This window comes from Genypterus blacodes, unplaced genomic scaffold (assembly GCF_046128005.1).
Source record: "Genypterus blacodes isolate CSIRO-AG114 ecotype Tasmania unplaced genomic scaffold, CSIRO-AGI_Gbla_v1 ptg000275l_1, whole genome shotgun sequence".
Taxonomy (NCBI): Eukaryota; Metazoa; Chordata; class Actinopteri; order Ophidiiformes; family Ophidiidae; genus Genypterus; species Genypterus blacodes.
The window spans coordinates 17,501-35,000 of record NW_027467066.1 but is presented as its reverse complement, the minus strand read 5'-3'; the positions used below and the strand labels follow the sequence as shown (position 1 = coordinate 35,000).

Below are 17,500 nucleotides of genomic sequence, written 5' to 3'. Positions count from 1 at the left end.
GCCACAGGGACCTCTGTCAGGCCGGTGAGCAGTGTGTGTGTGTGTGTGTGTGTGTGTGTACCTGGTAGCCACAGGGACCTCTGTCAGGCCGGTGAGCAGTGTGTGTGTGTGTGTGTGTGTGTGTGTGTGTGTGTGTGTGTGTGTGTGTGTGTGTGTGTGTGTGTGTGTGTGTGTGTGTGTGTGTGTGTGTGTGTGTGTGTGTGTGTGTGTGTGTGTGTGTGTGTGTACCTGGTAGCCACAGGGACCTCTGTCAGGCCGGTGAGCAGTGTGTGTGTGTGTGTGTGTGTGTGTGTGTGTACCTGGTAGCCACAGGGACCTCTGTCAGGCCGGTGAGCAGTGTGTGTGTGTGTGTGTGTGTGTGTGTGTGTGTGTGTGTGTGTGTGTGTGTGTGTGTGTGTGTGTGTGTGTGTGTACCTGGTAGCCACAGGGACCTCTGTCAGGCCGGTGAGCAGTGTGTGTGTGTGTGTGTGTGTGTGTACCTGGTAGCCACAGGGACCTCTGTCAGGCCGGTGAGCAGCACAGCAGGTGAGAGACGGATGAAGGCGATGATCGGTTGCTCCAGGAAGTCCACCTCACCGACCAGAACGTTTGAGGCCTCGGCACCGGGAGGAATCTTCTTCATGAAGTTCATGTCCACCTGAACAGGATGACCTCTGACCTTCAGTACAGCTGTAACACATCATCCTGAGGGCTCCCCTGAGAACACTAGAGGGCGCCCTAAATACAGCTGCTACACACACACACAGACAGGCCTGTGATTGGCCCAGGCCTACATCAGGCCCCTCCCACTCACCCTGCTGAAGTCCACTGTGCTGTTCTCTCTGCTGCTGTTCGCTCCTCCGTGGATGCGACCATCAACGTTCTTGCTGTTGTCGAGGTTTCCTGGAGCTGATTGAGGAGAAGCCAACAGACCTGACACACACACACACACACACACACACGCTTAGTAACTCTACACACACTCTCAGACCTGGAGTGTGTTAGAGAGCAGAGACACTGGCATCTTTCCTTATCAGAGTAAACTCATGTAAGTGTGTGATGATGATCATGTTCACGTTACAAACACAGGCAAAGAATGTTTACACACACACACACACACACACACACACACACACACACACACACACACACACACACACACACACACACACACACACACACACACACACACACTAGTCAGGGGGAGGGGTCAGAGGTCACATGAAGGCCTGCTTCAGTCGGACCTCTACAGATCATCACTGAGGTGGAAACAGCTGAGCCTCACTGTCAACCGGGCCAGAACATTACCACGGTCCAACAGATCCATATCCATGGTATGGATGGAGGACGTGTCCATGAAATGAAGAGACATGGATTCTGGGATGCACAGAGGAAGAAGAAGAGTCTGGACTGAAGCAGCTGATGAACAGGAAGTGATTCATTAGAAACAAGGTGCAAACATCTCATGTTAGCTTGTAGCTGCTGTTAGCTTTGAGGGGAGGGGCCAGTGGGCGGCGTTCCAGGCTGGCAACACGTCAGGAAGCAGAACGCGCGCACACACACACACACAAACGTTAGCTCACGCCACGCCGTGCCAGACTCAACGGATATTTGCCTTTGTCCACATCAGGAAGCAGCTGATCCAGGTGGGGCAGCTCCTCCGGCTTATCTTCCACCTTCAATGCCTCCTCCTCTTCCTCCTCCTCTTCCTCCTCTTCTTGTAGCTCAGGAGGATAAATCACCACCTGAGGGATCCGAGCTCCGCCCACCAGCCCGGCCGGAGCGGAGGCCCGGCGAGCTCCGGCCGCTCCACGGGGGGCGGGCAGGTTGAGGAGAGACCCCGGGAGGGAGGGGGTGGGGCTGGGAGGGCGGGGGTCGCCGATGGCAATGGAGGATAAACGGCGAAGGAGGGAGGGACGAGAGGTAGAGAGACCCTCCCCTAAAGAGAAGAAGGAAGTGAGAAAGGAAAGGAAACCAGCGGCTGAACCACGCTCATGCTGCTCAAAGGGCATGCAGACTGGACAGACGGCGAGGACGACCAGGGACGACCAGGGACGACCAGGGACGACCAGGGACGACCAGGGACGAGCAGAGAGGAGCAGGGAGGAGCAGGGAGGAGCAGAGAGGAGCAGAGAGGAGCAGAGGGGAGCAGAGAGGAGCAGGGAGGAGCAGAGAGGAGCAGAGAGGAGCAGAGAGGAGCAGAGAGGAGCAGAGAGGAGCAGAGAAAGGCGTAACATTGGCCTGCCTGCAGCGGAGTATCAGCTGATCCTCACACAGGCATGCTAACATCCGTTTGCTGACGACAACAACGACTGAGTTCAGACGTTCCAGCTGTGCGCACGGACACTGCATCACAAGACACACACGCGTTGCTCCGGTGGTCAGGCGTGTGCAGAGTCCACCCGTCACGCTTCAACATCTCATCCTCCCAAACAGGAAGTGCCTCACATGCTCTCAGCTGGTCATTACCTCGCCGACTCAGCAGGCTCAGGTTAACAAACTGCCGAGTCAGACGGTCTGACCGTGTCACACACACACACACACACACACACACACACACACACACACACACACACACACACACACACACACACACACACACACACACACACACACACACACACACACACACACACACACACACACACACACACACACACACACACACACACACACACACACACACACACACACACACACACACACACACACACACACACACGCACGCACGCACGCAAACGCGCTCATGCTACAGCACCGTTACCGTGCCGACCTCATGCCAGGCCGCCACCGAGGCCGATGGTCTTGTCACTCCTTGGCCTCAGGCGGTCGGGTGAGAACATTCAGACTCAGCTTTACCACTGAGAACTAAGTGAGCTCAGTCAGACTCAGCTGAGTGTTTGGACAGATGGACTTGAGTGACAGGAGCTCCGGCCTCACCGTTGCGTTCCAGTAAGTGGGGGTCCGAGTGTTTCTTGCCTATGTCGGCGAAGGAGCGGACCAGAGGGATTCTGTTGCTGAGCTTCTTCTCGTTCTGATGGTGGTGACGCTTCAGCAGGGCCTCCCTCACCTTCTCCTGAGCGCCCTCCTCCAGCTGACCCGTCGCCAGCATGCTGTCAATCACCATGTCTGCATGGGGGGGAGGGGACAGAACCGGACGACTGAGACCACAGACCGCCAACGCCGCTTCCTGTTGCACAACGTTTTGATTTTAAGATTGAAGTTGAAACGTGAAGGTGCTGACCTGCGATCTCCTCGATGCTGCCGGCCCTCATGTCCAGCAGCACGGTGCCGTTCAGGATGCAGGACCTCAGCTCAAACAGGCTGTGCAGCGACAGCGTGGCCACGTACGGTTTGCTCCAGCGCTCGCCGCCGTCCTCCACGTCCTCCTCGAACTTCAACCACCTGAGAACAAACGCAGACCAGTCAGCAGCCTTCAGGACGCCGCCCCGCCGCCCCTCTTCCCCACGCCGGCCGCGCTCCTTGCCTGGCCGTCTCCTTCCACTCCTGCACGTGTCCGTCTCTGAAGGCCAGCTCGTCCAGCTCGGTGAAGAGGTCGTGGGGGATGTGCTCTTCGTCGTCGTCCTCCGTCCCCAGGATGAACTGGACCCTCTGGGACGGCGTGTCTGAGGGGAAACACAGAGCGACATGCTGAAGCTGCTCTGTCCGGTGAGGCGGGTTCACAGAGCGGCACACAGGATGTTACCGTATGTGGGCGAGTCTCGTCCGTCCTCGCGGTCCGAGCCGCGGTCTCGCCGTTTGCGATGGTGTTTGTGTCCTCGGTGGCGATGTCGCCGTCGGCCCTGGCGATCCAGAGGCACGTGAACGCCCACATAGACCGCTCTGTGGCCTGCAGGGAGAGAGAGGAACCACTCTATCAACACACACACACAACATGGAGACTCAACGTGTAAGAACGGGGTCAGGACGCCTACAGAGCTGCAGACACACGGGGGGGGGGGGGGGTCACAGACCAAAGTGGTCACAGAGCAGCCAGAGCGGTCACAGAGCAGTCAGAGGGGTCAAAGTGGTCACAGAGCAGCCAGAGCGGTCACAGAGCAGTCAGAGGGGTCAAAGTGGTCACAGAGCAGCCAGAGCGGTCACAGAGCAGTCACAGAGCAGTCACAGAGCAGATGTTTCAGTGCCTGATTGAATCCTCATCTTCACATCATGATAAAGGAACAAGGCTCAGGGTTTACTTCACACATTCTACAATAGAATAGAATAGAATAGAATAGCTTTTATTGTCATTGTATATGATAATACAACAAAATGCATTTGTGCTGTGCCTGAATCTTTGAACAGTAATGAACAGCAAGAAAACTATAAACTACAAACAAATAATAAATAACAATAAATAAACAACACACAGTTCCATTCATACATTAAAACATAAGAAGTCCCACAGCTCAAGATGTCTCAACCTCACATATGACATATGACATCACATATGACATATGACATCACATATGACATATGACATCACATATGACATATGACATCACATATGACATATGACATCACATATGACATCACATATGACATATGACATCACATATGACATATGACATCACATGTCCCTTGCCCCATATGACATCACATGACATCATAGCTGAAGATGCTCAGTATGTCCCAATGTGTCCCAATATCACAGTTGACTCTTGGGGTACTAACTTGTCTAATGTTTGATTTTGTAGAGTTGCCTTATGGCCCTGACACAGAAGCTGTTCTTCAGTCAGGTGGTCGTGTGTTCAGTGATCTGTATCGCCTTTTAGAGGGAGACAGACAGAACAGGGAGTTACAAGGGTGGGATGCATGTTTCAGGATGGTGTTGGCCCTGGGGAGACAACAAGTCTTAAAAATGTCCTCCAGAGAGGACAGGGGAAGTCCAATTATGTTTCCTGCTGTTTTAACAGTCCTTTAGAGTTTTTGGCGATCTGCCTCGGTGCAGTTTGCACACCAAGCTGTCAGACAGGATGTTAGGAGGCTCTCTATACAGCGTTGGTAGAAGGCCCTGAGCAGCTCTGCAGACAGGTGGTTCTTCTTCAGCGTGCGGAGGAAGAAGAGTCACTGCTGCGCCTTTTTGACAAGGGCCGAGGTGTTCACAGTCCAATTAAGGTCTTCACCAATGTAAGTCCCACATACACACACAGTGTGTGTGTGTGTGTGTGTGTGTGTGTGTGTGTGTGTGTGTGTGTGTGTGTGTGTGTGTGTGTGGCCTTCAGGCCCTGCAGCAACATGACATGTGTATAAACATACAGGCTTCAGCTTTGTTACTTTCTGTTTGAGTGTCAGGATGTAAACACAGGTGTGTGTGTGTGTGTGTGTGACACTCACTCTCCAGTTCTTCCTTCTCAAAGTTGGTATGGAGGGTGGCGCTGGTCTTCCCCTGGTCCAGCACCGCCTCCTCATCGTTGCCCTACACACACACACACACACAGTAGAGGAACTGAAGCTAGCAACAACAATCCTGTGACACTGAGGTTAAACAGCCGCTGTGTGTTTGTACAGCAGTGTGTGTGCTGACAGATTTCACACACACACACACACACACACACACACACACACACACACACACACACACACACACACACACACACACACACACACACACACACACACACACACACACACACACACACACACACACACACACACACACACACACACACACACACACACACACACACACACACACACACACACACACACACACACGTTAAAGCAGCAGGTTATGGCCCTGAATCTATACGTTAGAACATCCAACACGTAGGTGAGGCAGTGGCTCAGCGGGTAGTGCCTAGTGCGGGTAGCACTACCCGCTTGGGAACCGGAGGGTCGCCGGTTCGAGCCCCTGCCGAGGTGCCCCTGAGCAAGGCACCGAACCCTCAATTGCTCCCCCCTCTGCGAAGGGTGGTAAATGTAATGTAAGTAGCTTTGGATAAAAGCGTCTGCCAAATGGTCGTAATGTAATGTAATGTAGTGGAACATTCCAGAGGAAGATAGCGTCCTTCATCATCCGTCTTCTGTTCCAGACGACCTTTCACGCTGCCCGACAGGAAGCAGTGTGAGGACATTCTGATGAAGTCGTGTAAGTCTATACGGCTGAAGTGAGAGCCAGGGGGTTAAATATAAACTATAGACTTCACTGAGGGGGAAGTGATGAAGAGGAGTGAGAGGACAGAGAGACGAAGAGCGGAGACGTCTGAGACTCCACGTGTGAAGAAGAGGAGCAAAGGGAGCTGTGCAGCAGAGGAGCTGTGCAGCGGAGGACAGGTTGGGTTACTATGGTAACTAGGAGCCGCCTGATGACCTCAGCCTGCCGCTGCGTGTCTCACACACCCGGGCCGGCATGTGTGTCGCACCTGACAACTACGTTACCATGGTGACACAGGTCCACAGCAGGGATTGATGCGGTGCTGCCTGTGGAACTCTAAAGATCAGAACCTCTAACTGAAGGGAAACGTTTGTAAATACCATCAACTTCCTGCTCCACACAGGAAGAGGAAGTGACCAGCATGTAGAGCCGACTGAGCTCACAGCTGATTCAGACTGACAGCAGCTCTGTTCTGATCCAGAGCGGCTCTAAATACAGACAGAGCATCTGATCACACCAGCAGATACACACACACACACACACACACACACACACACACACACACACACACACACACACACACACACACACACCTGTGTTTCCTGTGTGATGAACGTGACAGAGCCCACAGACTGAATACTTCTATTCTGCTATCTAAGTTAATGTGAGGAGTTTTCTGGTAGAGCGTCTGATACGTACCACTGAAGTCCCTCTGGCCGCTCTCTGATCTGCGATATCGCCCCAAAAGTCGCCCATGGCCGTCCTGGAGATCGCCGCTTTACGCTCGAGTGAAACTTCAGATCACAGCAGGAGGAAGTGAGATCAGCCTGAGTGAAAACCAGCAGCCACAGTGCGACTGCGAGAGGGAGAGCAGCGTGCCGCTCTGTGCACGTGCTCATAGGGGCGGTGTATTTATAGAGCTGCAGGTTTACTTCACGGATCGTTTGTCAGAGCGACCACGCAGAGGAAACATTCAACAGGAGGAAACAGCTCAGCGTTCACTATTACAAGCTTCACTGACTGACCCTGAACTCAGCACTTTACAGGAAACACCCAGGCCCAAAGTCCAGCCTGAGCCGGGCGTCCACACGTCCACCAGGGGGCGCTCTGAGGGATCAGAGTGATCAGGCTCAGTGGAGTGATCAGGCTCAGTCATCCTCAGGGGAGCAGGATCAGCTTTGACTTCTGCTGGATTACTCCTGATTCTGAAAAAAACTCACTCCCAAAGTTCCTGCGCTCTTTCCTGTTGGCCCATAGTCACTTTCATTCAGGCCCCGCCCCCTGCAGAGGGAGGAGTCACAATGACCATTTACAAATAAGTTTGCCGGATCAAAGATATTGGCAGCACTGAGCCTGAGCCTGACCCCAGCATGACCCTGACCCCAGCCTTGATGGTGAGGGGGACAGGTACCTGCCCAGGATTCAAACCCCCAAACCTGTAACAGGTGTTCCCCCCCTCAGTCTGGAGCAGGTTTGTGCCCCCCCCCCCTCCTCCTCCTTCCACTCCTGTCTTCATCTCCTCCAGTAAACACATGGAGCGCTCCCTGCCTCTTCCTCCTCCTCTTCCTCTGGTCTGAGCTGCTTTCTCCCCGCTCGCTCTCATTTCCCCTCAGACTGAGTTTCCATCGCTGCAGGAATCCGGCGTGACGTCCCAGCGGAGCGTCAGACCGCCAGAGATGCGAGCGTGCTGACGTCAAGCACGGATCAGCTGGGACGCCTTCACAACACTCACATTCCCACTGAGCGTAACGTGGGTTTGTTTTAGGGCCTGGTGAAAAGACAATAACCACATTCCTCCGTTCAGCCGTTCACTCATCAGACTCCACGCCACATTTCCCACAAATCCCTGGGGCTCTGCTTCTGCTAAATGAAGGACCGGACCCCCGTCTGTCCGGACCCCCACCAGGCCCTGCAGACCAGCACATGCCCTCAGACTCAGACCTGGTTTCACACCCTAAACAAGCCAAGTGGACCTGAACCAGCAGAACCTCTGATCCGTCCCCCCATCCAGTGTCGGCCACAGGCTGTTCCCCTCAGTGTGCTCATCAGTGCTGTGATGAAGGACTCACACATGAGCGTAAACAAACACTGACAGCTGGTTCTTCTCACCTGCTGGAGCTCAACCCGTCCCGTTATAGTCTCCACTCACACACTGCTGCCTCAAGGAACCAAGACCTCCTACATGGACCTGGACTCTTCTACACACTAACTTACTACACTAGATGAGTCACACCTGACAGCCGGGGCTGGACCTGGACCGGGGTCTGGACCTGGGCATGGACCTGGGCCTGGGCCAGGAGGAGACAGGAGAGCTGTGTGTGTGTGTGTGTGTGTTCAGGTGCTCCTGTGTGTGTGTGTGTGCGTGTGTTTGGATGCTGCACACATGAAGTCGCGGTGCGTTCAGGGGCAAACAGCGCATCGTTGCTTCACTTCCTGACACAAACGTGGTCTCTAAAACAAAAGAAGTCGCACCCGCCGCCGCTAACCCGAGGCAGCAGGCAGCCGGCAGACACGTTCACACGTCCCGAGTGGAAGTGCCGGCGGGACCACGCAGCCCCTGGCAGCAGAGCTCCTGAAGCTCCTGAAGCTCCTGAAGCTCCTGAAGCTCCTCCGTCCTCCTGCTCGCTCTCACTTTGTTGGCTCGCTAGCCGGCAGCTAACAGGTTGACAGCAGCGGAGAAAAGAGGAACTTACGGATGTAAGGAGCGGCCTCATCTGCTCCATCTTCTCCTCCATGTTCAGTCAAAGTCCCGCGTCTCCCCGCTGAGCCGCTTATTCCTCCTCTTCCTCTCTTCCACTCTTCCTCTCTTCTTCTCTTCCACTTGCGCTTCACAACTGCCTGCATATGAAGTCCACGCGTTAACTCCGCCCCGTTTTGACCGACAGCCCGCTCCTCCAATCAATGAGATGGGATAGTTTCCGCACCACCAATGGTCGAGCTGCAAGGTGCAGTGGGCGGAGCTTAGACTGTGACGAAGCCTGAAGTTGCTGCCTGTTAAACTTCTGAATGGAGACAGAATGTTTACAGCTCACTCCGCTAAATGTTCGATGTTAGTTTGTGTTGTTGTTGTAATGTGGAGGTTAGGAGTGAAACACAGCCTGGACTCTGCTGCTGTCAGAGAGATGAGGGAACATGTGAGGATGAGGAAGAGGAGGATGAAGATGTCTTTGAACAGCTGTGCTGTGTGAGCAGCTTATCAGTGATTAGCAGCGTTTCCCTCCTGCTGTTTGTGTTCCAGCTGCGTTAATCTGCTCAGATTATTCCATCACACAGAACATTGTTGTTCCACAAAAAGAACATCAGTCACCCTGACGTCCTGCTGAAGCTCTCTCAAACTGCAGAATGTCGTAGATTCATCCCCAGGAAAGGAGGCGCCCTCATTACAACCTCATTATGTGTGAGTGTGACGGGCAAAGCATTCTGGGAAGTCCGTCTATAGTACAGCATTGTGTTTGTGAGACTCACTCACGGGGGGGGGGGGGGGGGGGGTCAGGGGGTCAGGGTCAGGAGCCAGGTGAGGTGGTTGGACGGCTCCAGGGGGCGGAGCAACGATGCAGACCTGGAACCATCCATCCATCACTTTCACTGCCTATCCACTAGTGGGGTCACTGGAGCCACACCCACCTCACCAGGCCAGGGCGGGGTCTACCCTGGACAGGTGGGGGGGAGGGGATCTATCACAGGTCACACAGACACACAAACCACTCTCTCATTCACACCTACAGACACATGTGAGTCTCTAAGGAGGAGAACATGCAGACTCCACACAGGACGGCCCTGGACTCGTACACACAACCTCCTCACTGTGAGGCACAGGTTCTGCCTTTCTCAGACATGTTTTAGTATTTTAATCACTTTCCAAAGCTTTTGAAGTGATTGAGTTTCAGCTTTGATCCTGTGTGACCTCATTCTTCTGTGTTTGATGTAAATCATGATTGATGCTTTGACTCTCTGTTGTTTTCCCTGCCTTTAATTAAATGAGCAGATTTAACCCTGAGCTGCCAGCAGGAGGCGACACCCCACTCAGCTTTCTAATGAATCCCTCTGATGACCTTTGACCTGGTGTGTGTTCCATAAGTCCGTCACACCATCCTGCTGCTTACAGCTCACTCTCTCCCTCAGGACCTCAGATGCTTTACTTCATCTGTTTTGGTGTCAAAGTCATGTCATCATGTCATCATGTTATCTTTACCGGCAGTAGCTCAGTGAGTAGAGCTTCCGCTTGGGAACCGGAGGGTCGCCGGTTCAAGTCGCTGCCCAGGTGCCCCTGAGCAAGACACTGAATCCTCAATTGCCCCCCCCCCCCCCTCTGTAATGGGTGGTAATGTAAGTAGCTTTGGATAAAAGCGTCTGCTAAATGATCGTAATGTAATGTAAGTCAGTACGATGTGTCAAGACCATTATGTAAAGTCTCAAAGGGCTTTACAGGCCCTCAACGTCAGGAAGGTCCCGACCGGCCCAGAGCTCTGTGGGAACAGGAGGAAGAGCTTCCTGTAGGAGGAAAGAGGGAGGAACAGGTTCTGTCCTCCAGTGAAGGACCAATCAGCTCCTCTGGATCTGTCTCACTGCTTTCTATATACAGTAAATGGTCTCATAAACAGAAACATAAAACCCAGTCTGTCCACTGGGTGGCACTGTAGCACTGGGTGCAGAGGGAGAGAGAGTCTGGTCTCAGTCTCAGAGCTCTCACTCCCTCTGCCTGGTCTCAGTCTCAGAGCTCTCACTCCCTCTGCCTGCTGGAAGGGAACATTCTTTATCATTCAGGAAAAAGATGAACAAAGGGCTGATCCTTCTAGAAAGTGTGTGTGTGTGAGAGAGAGAGAGAGAGAGAGTGTCCTGTGAGGTTGACCCCATACCTGAAGCTTCCAAAGAGTCATCATCATCATCATCATCCTCATCAGCAGAGGCAGCAGCAGCATTTCACCTGGACAGACATGGAGATCAGACGCAGCAGATGTGATGATGGATTTGAAGGCGTCGTCAGCATGTATCCTTCCCCTCCTCTCCCTCCTCTCCCTCCTACCCCTCCTCTCCATCTCTGTTCTCTCCCTCCCCCTGCTCTGCCTCCTCTCCCTCCCTCCTTTCCCTTTCCCTTCTCACCCTCCTCTACGTCCTCTCCCGCCTCCCCCTCTCTGTTCTCTCCCTCCCCCTCCTCTCCCTCCCTCCCTCCTCTCCCTCTCTCCCCTCTCCCTCTCTGTCCTCCCCCTCCTCTCCCTCTCCCTCTCCCTCCCCCTCCTCTCCCTCCTCTCCCTCTCTGTCCTCTCCCTCCTCTCCCTCCCTCCCTCTCCCTCTCCCTCTCCCTCTCCCTCTCCCTCCCCCTCCTCTCCCTCCCTCTCCCTCTCCTTCCCTCCTCTCCCTCTCCCTCCTCTCCCTCCCTCCCTCTCCCTCTCCCTCTCCCTCCCCCTCCTCTCCCTCCCTCTCCCTCTCCCTCTCCCTCCTCTCCCTCTCTCCCTCTCCCTCCTCTCCCTCCCTCCTCTCCCTCTCCCTCCCCCTCCTCTCCCTCCTCCCCCTCCCTCCCCCTCCTCTCCGTCCTCTGCGTCCTCTGGCTCAGACTGATTTGACTGTCAAACACAAACACAAACCAGCTGTTTGTTTGTATCAGATTTGACGAATCCAAAGATTCTCAACCAGACGATAGATGTGAGACAGGACACAGCTGAACTAAAGTCACTCACTGTTTCTACACTTAAAGGAAATAAACTTGATAAAAAATAAACTTGATCAGCTGAAAAATTACATCATCAGAAATTGTGTTGTCATTTCTCCTAGTTTGTCTCTGACTTCGTCCCTGAGTGTGTCTCTTAGTGTCTCTTAGTTTGTCCCTGAGTGTGTCTCTTGGTTTGTCCCTGAGTGTGTCTCTTAGTGTCTCTTAGTTTGTCCCTGAGTGTGTCTCTTGGTTTGTCCCTGAGTGTGTCTCGTGTGTCTCTTGGTTTGTCCCTGAGTGTGTCTCTTGGTTTGTCCCTGAGTGTGTCTCGTGTGTCTCTTGGTTTGTCCCTGAGTGTGTCTCTTGGTTTGTCCCTGAGTGTGTCTCTTGGTTTGTCCCTGAGTGTGTCTCTTGGTTTGTCCCTGAGTGTGTCTCTTGGTTTGTCCCTGAGTGTGTCTCTTGGTTTGTCCCTGAGTGTGTCTCTTGGTTTGTCCCTGAGTGTGTCTCTTGGTTTGTCCCTGAGTGTGTCTCGTGTGTGTCTTGCTGGCTCATCCTCTTCATGCAAATCCCCTCCAGAGTTTGACTGCCAAATCTATTTTTGCGTATCTGAAGGAGAAGCCTCGGGTTAGAAAGACACAAACACTCGTCTCCTGCAGCCACACAGTGAGACAGGTGAGACAGGTGAGACAGCAGCCTCTCTGTCCGTCTCTACGTTTGGACTCTCTGGGATTTTTCAGATCCTCATGAATCACAGCGTCACATTTTTGGAGTTTTCCTGCTGTTTTCTCCACTAAGAAGGTAAAAAAGACGTCAGACGTCAGGAGGAACAGCTGCTTCTTCTGCTGCTCCTGCTGCTCCTGCTGCTTCTTCTGCCTTTGCTTCTGCTCCTGCTGCTTCTTCTGCCTTTGCTTCTGCTCCTGCTGCCTCTGCCACAGAGAACTTTGCTGCTATTTGCATGAATTTAGTCAACAGTGATACAACATCTCAAACTCAGAAGTATTTATTCCGTGACAGATGATCAATATGTTTGATCAGGATGGCAAACCAACCAACCAACCAGACTGTTCCTCATATGGAGAGTCTGAGTGTGTGTTTGCTGCTCTTCTCTGTGGATCAATAAGCAGCAATAGAAGCAGAACAGATGAAGCCTGCAGCCTCACTGTCACTTTAAGAGGAAGACCCATCTTTGTGTTTCCTCTCTGCCTGGTTTGTTCCTTGTCTCACGTTCAGATCTCCACAGGCCTTCAAATAGAACAAGAAGGTTTAGGTTCATCCTTCACATTCTGCTTCTAAAGTCTAAAGTCCTTCTCAGCCAGTTTAAGATCAGACGGTTTGTTGTGAAAGCTCTCATTTATGATTGATTTATTATTTCTGTCCTGTGATCAATGCAAAAATGTGCTGAAGTCAGATTAGAGACGCCTCACTCATGTGACCACAGAGACACTGGTGACTTGTGACTGCAGGTCCTGAGCTCCAGCTGAAGACTCGTCTCCGTGCCACCTGAGGACACCATGACTCTTGCTCCGCTCCTGTTCCTCCTGCTCACCACACAGTACCCAGGTAAGACGGAGCTCCGCCCCCAGCTCGTCCCAAACAGACGCCTCAGGGACGTACGGGACATTTGGTCAGCACACAATGTCAGCGCCCGGTCCTAAGCGCTGACAGGAAGTAGCTCTGAGTTCTTTTCCACCTGCGTCATATTGGCTACATGGGACATGTGGACCGCAGCAGTGTGTGTGTGTGTGTGTGTGTGTGTGTGTGTGTGTGTGTGTATGTGTGTGTGTCCACACTGTTCTGTCCTCTTCATTTCAAAAGAAGATTAAGACATGAAGGCTGTAACTGGCCCTTTGTTCTGCAGTGTGTGTGTGTATGTGTGTGTGTGTGTGTGTGTGTGTGTGTGTGTCTGTGTGTGTGTGTGTGTGTCTGTGTGTGTGTGTGTGTGTGTGTCTGTGTGTGTGTGTGCGTGTGTGTGTGTGAGCCACGTCGGCAGCTCTTCACATTGAGTGGCGACGCTCTCCATATCAGGGAGGAACTCTAAACTCTAACTCTGTACTTCCTGTTCTAGAATCCACAGTCACCATTGCCGTGGACAACTCTGGGAAGAATTTCATTGTTGCCTTTCCTGAGAACATCGCCTATTATCACCCTGATATCTCTGCAAATAAGTTAAAAATCACTTCACTGTACCCGAACACCGTAGTCACGATCCAAAACAACATCTATGCAGAGGACGTACAGACACTGAATAATGGTGTCGACTTCAATGAGGATGGAACTTTGGAGCTCACAAAAGCTGAATTCTCCAACAGCACTTATCGAATCAGCAGCAACCACGACATCCTCATCTACGCCATCAACGACAAAAGCAACAGCGTGCAGACAGCTCTGATCACGCCCATAGAGAAGCTGGGCACCGAGTACGCCGTTCCCCCGGTGCCTGTGATCGCAGGAACCACGGAGCCTGTGGGCGAAGCTTCCACCTACATCACAGAGAGAGGTCCCTTCAGACTCATCATCATCAACGCCGATCAACCCAACGTAGTAACCATCACAGGCACAGAAGAGAAGACCGTCCCTCTTAACCCTTACGAGCTCACGCAGGTTTGGGTCAGAGAGAAAGACGCTATCAGCGGTGTGACGGCCGAGCTGCCGGTGGCGGTCTACTTCGGTCACCCCTGTGCCGTACGCCACAACTGCACCTGCGGGATGCTGTTCACCCCCCTGCTGCCGGCCAAGCCAGACACGCTCACCTACATCATCCCTCCGGAACTCACCGCCGCTACAGACACCGTTATACTCGCGTCCGAGCAAGCGGCCCTCGAAATCAAACCCGTCAGCCCGGACTCGCTGTCCATGGAAGTCTCCGGCCCGGCCGTCCTCTACCGCCCCGGCTTACTCCTGAACCTGATCCCAGAGCAGGAGTTTGGCAGCTGTTATGTGCTTGAGTTCATGGCAGAGGTCGACGGCCGCGCCCTCATCGTGGTGAAATGGCGACGCTCCTGTGAGTTCAGCGTGGGCGGCGGTCCCAGGGACAGAGTACGTCTCCACAGAGGTCCCACTGGAGGCCAAAGCTCTCATCTGGCACAGTTTCTCCACCATGGCCGTGTACTTTGTAGGGACCAATGACGGCACAGTGTTCGGGCACTCGGCGCCGCTCGTCAGCGCGACAGCAGGTATGAATGATCAGCTTCACTGTGAACACAAACACATTGATCAGTGACACTATTGATCACATGCTTTGATTAATTGACCAATTCCACCACGTTTCCAAATCCAAGTACATTAGCAGGTGTCTGATCAGAATCTGATCTAATAAAGTCTCTGATCTTATCTTTAGTCCAGCAAATGTTGGCTCAATCAGTAAAAGCCAGCGTCTCCTAGCAACCGTCACTGCTTGCTTCCCAGTGGTGACACCAAGTTTACCTCAAGTTTACCATCATAAATCTAAATATTCATCATTTACCAAAACATTTCCAGGCCTGGAAAACTGGGCTCAAAGATCTGGACCCAGTTAGTCCAGTGAGTTGTTGTGTTGTTTGTGATTTGGCTCCTTGTCCCTCTCATCTCCAGATTTCCGAGGCTGCCTCTTGTCTGCAGAAGTCTTAGAGATCGGTGAAGTGGCAGACGGCTGGCGTGAGTCGCTGGGTTACTGCACCAACAAATCCCTGGACCTGATCAGCATGAGCGAGGCAGACCTCCAGAGCCAGATCTCCAAAAAGCTGAGCTTGGTCCTGGAAAGCATCGCCGCCACGGAGGTCTGGATCGGAATGAGGCGCGAGTCCAAGACCGGGGAGTGGTACTGGGTCAACAACGACTTGGTCAACGCCACCAACTGGGCCCCAGAGGAGCCGGGCACCCCGCAGGAGGGCAACTGTGCCATGATGACCTTAGGGGCGGAGTTCGGCTGGAAGGATGAAGACTGCTGTAAGCTCGCACATCCTGTCTGCTACAAGCCGCCCATGCTCTTCAAGATTTAACCCTGCAACCATGGCAACCACATGACCAACAGCAATGATTATGATTACCAATTTATTCAAGCCATAGTCCCTCAATTTTACTAAATGTGATCATTTTTAGGAAAATGATGTCTGAACTCCTTTGTGATGTCGCCTCATAACGTGAAGCAGCTGAGAGGAAGTAGAGCAGATAAACATGCAGGGCCTCCTGACGACAGACAGGAGAAGAAGAACAGAGATGTGAGGAGGTGTTGGCCTCATTACATCATCACACAGCTCACTGAGTGAATCCAGGAGAGACGCTGAGCTTTTATTGTGGAGGGCAGAACTTCTCTCTTTGTGCTGTAGAAGAAGAAACAACAACATGGATCCATCAGGGTCCATTAGAGACCTGCAGACCTAAAGAGAAGCAGACACATGGTCTCTCTGATCAGCCTGTCGCTCTGCCCATCATTCATGCAGCTCCTCCACTCACTCATCACTCCGTTTAGAGTTGAACTTAATGTCACATCTCCATGAGGAGGTGAGCTGGAGTCTCCCAGGATGTTCACATGTTCATCGTCTCGTCATCAGGCTGTGGCACTAATGCTAGTTTGTAGCATGAATGCTAGTGTGTAGGTAGCTTAGAATGCTGGTTACTGGTTACCAGGACGACCGGTCTGTTATCAATGATTGATTGTAGGAAGCAACGATTGACAGATCAGAGTTGCAGCTTCCAGAAAGCTTTGCCTGCTCATTGCTACGTTAGCATAAGCTTCATCTGTTCAGACAGAAACATCATGAAGGAGGAGACTCAGCTCCTGACTTCATGAGGAAACCTAAATTGTCCCATCCTTCTCCTTCTTCTCCACACCTGGTCGTGACCGTTGCCTGATCCGTGTGTTTGGCTGCGTTACACACAGTTTAAATCTCCAAACGCAGCGTTTAGGTCTTGAGTTAGTTTTTATAATCTTCTTGTTATCAGTTAGTCTTAAGATTTACTAAAGAAGTGGAGGTTTTGCTTTAAAGTGGTCAGGGAGAATCTCACATGTCGCATGTTTCAGCTCCTATGATCAAGCTGCTCTGTGTGTGTGTGTGTGTGTGTGTGTGTGCCGCTCATTTAGCTTTTACACTCAGTTTGTGTTTCCTAATGCTAGTTCTCAGACTTGCTGACTCGGCAGTGTTGCAGACTGCAGGTGAGACTGAGACTCAGAGACTCAGAGACTCAGAGGCTCAGAGACTCAGAGACTCAGAGGCTCAGAGGCTCAGAGACTCAGAGGCTCAGAGACTCAGAGACTCAGAGGCTCAGAGGCTCAGAGACTCAGAGACTGAACACATTTAGGCCCAAATGACTAAAGCTTCAAATCAAACCCTGGAGACCTAAACTCCCTCCGCCTTCAGGATCCATCTCAGGTTTTCAGGTTCTCCATCTCTGAGTGATCTGGTCTCAACCCTGCAGGTCACATGTTCTGTTACTCAGCCAAAGTTTCAGTGATGCTGCTGAGCCTGAGCAGCTGAGCAGCACTGCCCACCTCAGACAGACAGACAGACAGGTTGTTGAGGTGTGAATGAATCAAACGTCATGAAGTGTAACTGAATGATTCTAATAAAGGAGCACAGAGTGAAGCAGGTTGTGTTGTTATTGTGTCTCTGTGTCCTTTATTCTTCATCCTTTACAAACCTCAGTCAGAAGGTCCACTTCTGTGTGTGTGTGTGTGTGTGTGTGTGTGTGTGTGTGTGTGTGTGTTATGCGACCCAATCTGAGACCAGAGTTCAGCAGAGTTTGCATGACGGCGCCTTATTTCCTCCAGCATCCTGCGGCTGACAGAGCGCCTCGTTGCAGCA

The 17,500-nt window shown here is 52.5% G+C and overlaps 3 protein-coding genes across 6 annotated transcripts in view; 1 reads left to right on the top strand and 2 right to left on the bottom strand.

Annotated features, from left to right (window-relative positions):
* Nucleotides 1-8,927, bottom strand: part of LOC143017204 (sodium bicarbonate cotransporter 3-like) — a 21,905-nt gene extending 12,978 nt beyond the window's left edge. Inside the window, exons 1-8 of one of the 4 annotated variants that reach the window (XM_076171919.1) lie at nt 8,770-8,927; nt 5,317-5,398; nt 3,686-3,829; nt 3,467-3,605; nt 3,224-3,384; nt 2,920-3,108; nt 794-912; nt 480-637 (exon numbers count right to left, since the gene is read on the bottom strand). In XM_076171919.1, the coding sequence (XP_076028034.1) occupies nt 480-637; nt 794-912; nt 2,920-3,108; nt 3,224-3,384; nt 3,467-3,605; nt 3,686-3,829; nt 5,317-5,398; nt 8,770-8,811 (1,034 nt within the window). In that variant the 5' untranslated portion in view covers nt 8,812-8,927. Of the gene's footprint in view, nt 1-479; nt 638-793; nt 913-2,919; nt 3,109-3,223; nt 3,385-3,466; nt 3,606-3,685; nt 3,830-5,316; nt 5,399-6,775; nt 6,890-8,769 lie in introns of those variants that run through there. The other 3 variants (XM_076171920.1, XM_076171917.1, XM_076171918.1) reach the window with 3 other exon arrangements.
* Nucleotides 8,928-12,940: 4,013 nt separating this feature from the next.
* Nucleotides 12,941-15,697, top strand: LOC143017208 (uncharacterized). Its single transcript, XM_076171925.1, has 4 exons — nt 12,941-13,280; nt 13,786-14,721; nt 14,837-14,893; nt 15,291-15,697. The coding sequence occupies exons 1-4, from the start codon at nt 13,232-13,234 to the stop codon at nt 15,695-15,697; spliced, it is 1,449 nt and encodes a 482-aa protein (XP_076028040.1). The 5' UTR covers nt 12,941-13,231.
* A 1,756-nt stretch (nt 15,698-17,453) lies between these two features.
* LOC143017207 (sialic acid-binding Ig-like lectin 15) overlaps nt 17,454-17,500 on the bottom strand; it is a 2,912-nt gene continuing 2,865 nt past the window's right edge. Inside the window, exon 4 of the mRNA XM_076171924.1 lies at nt 17,454-17,500. This exon is cut by the window's right edge and continues 399 nt beyond it. Coding sequence (XP_076028039.1) covers nt 17,454-17,500 — 47 coding nt within the window.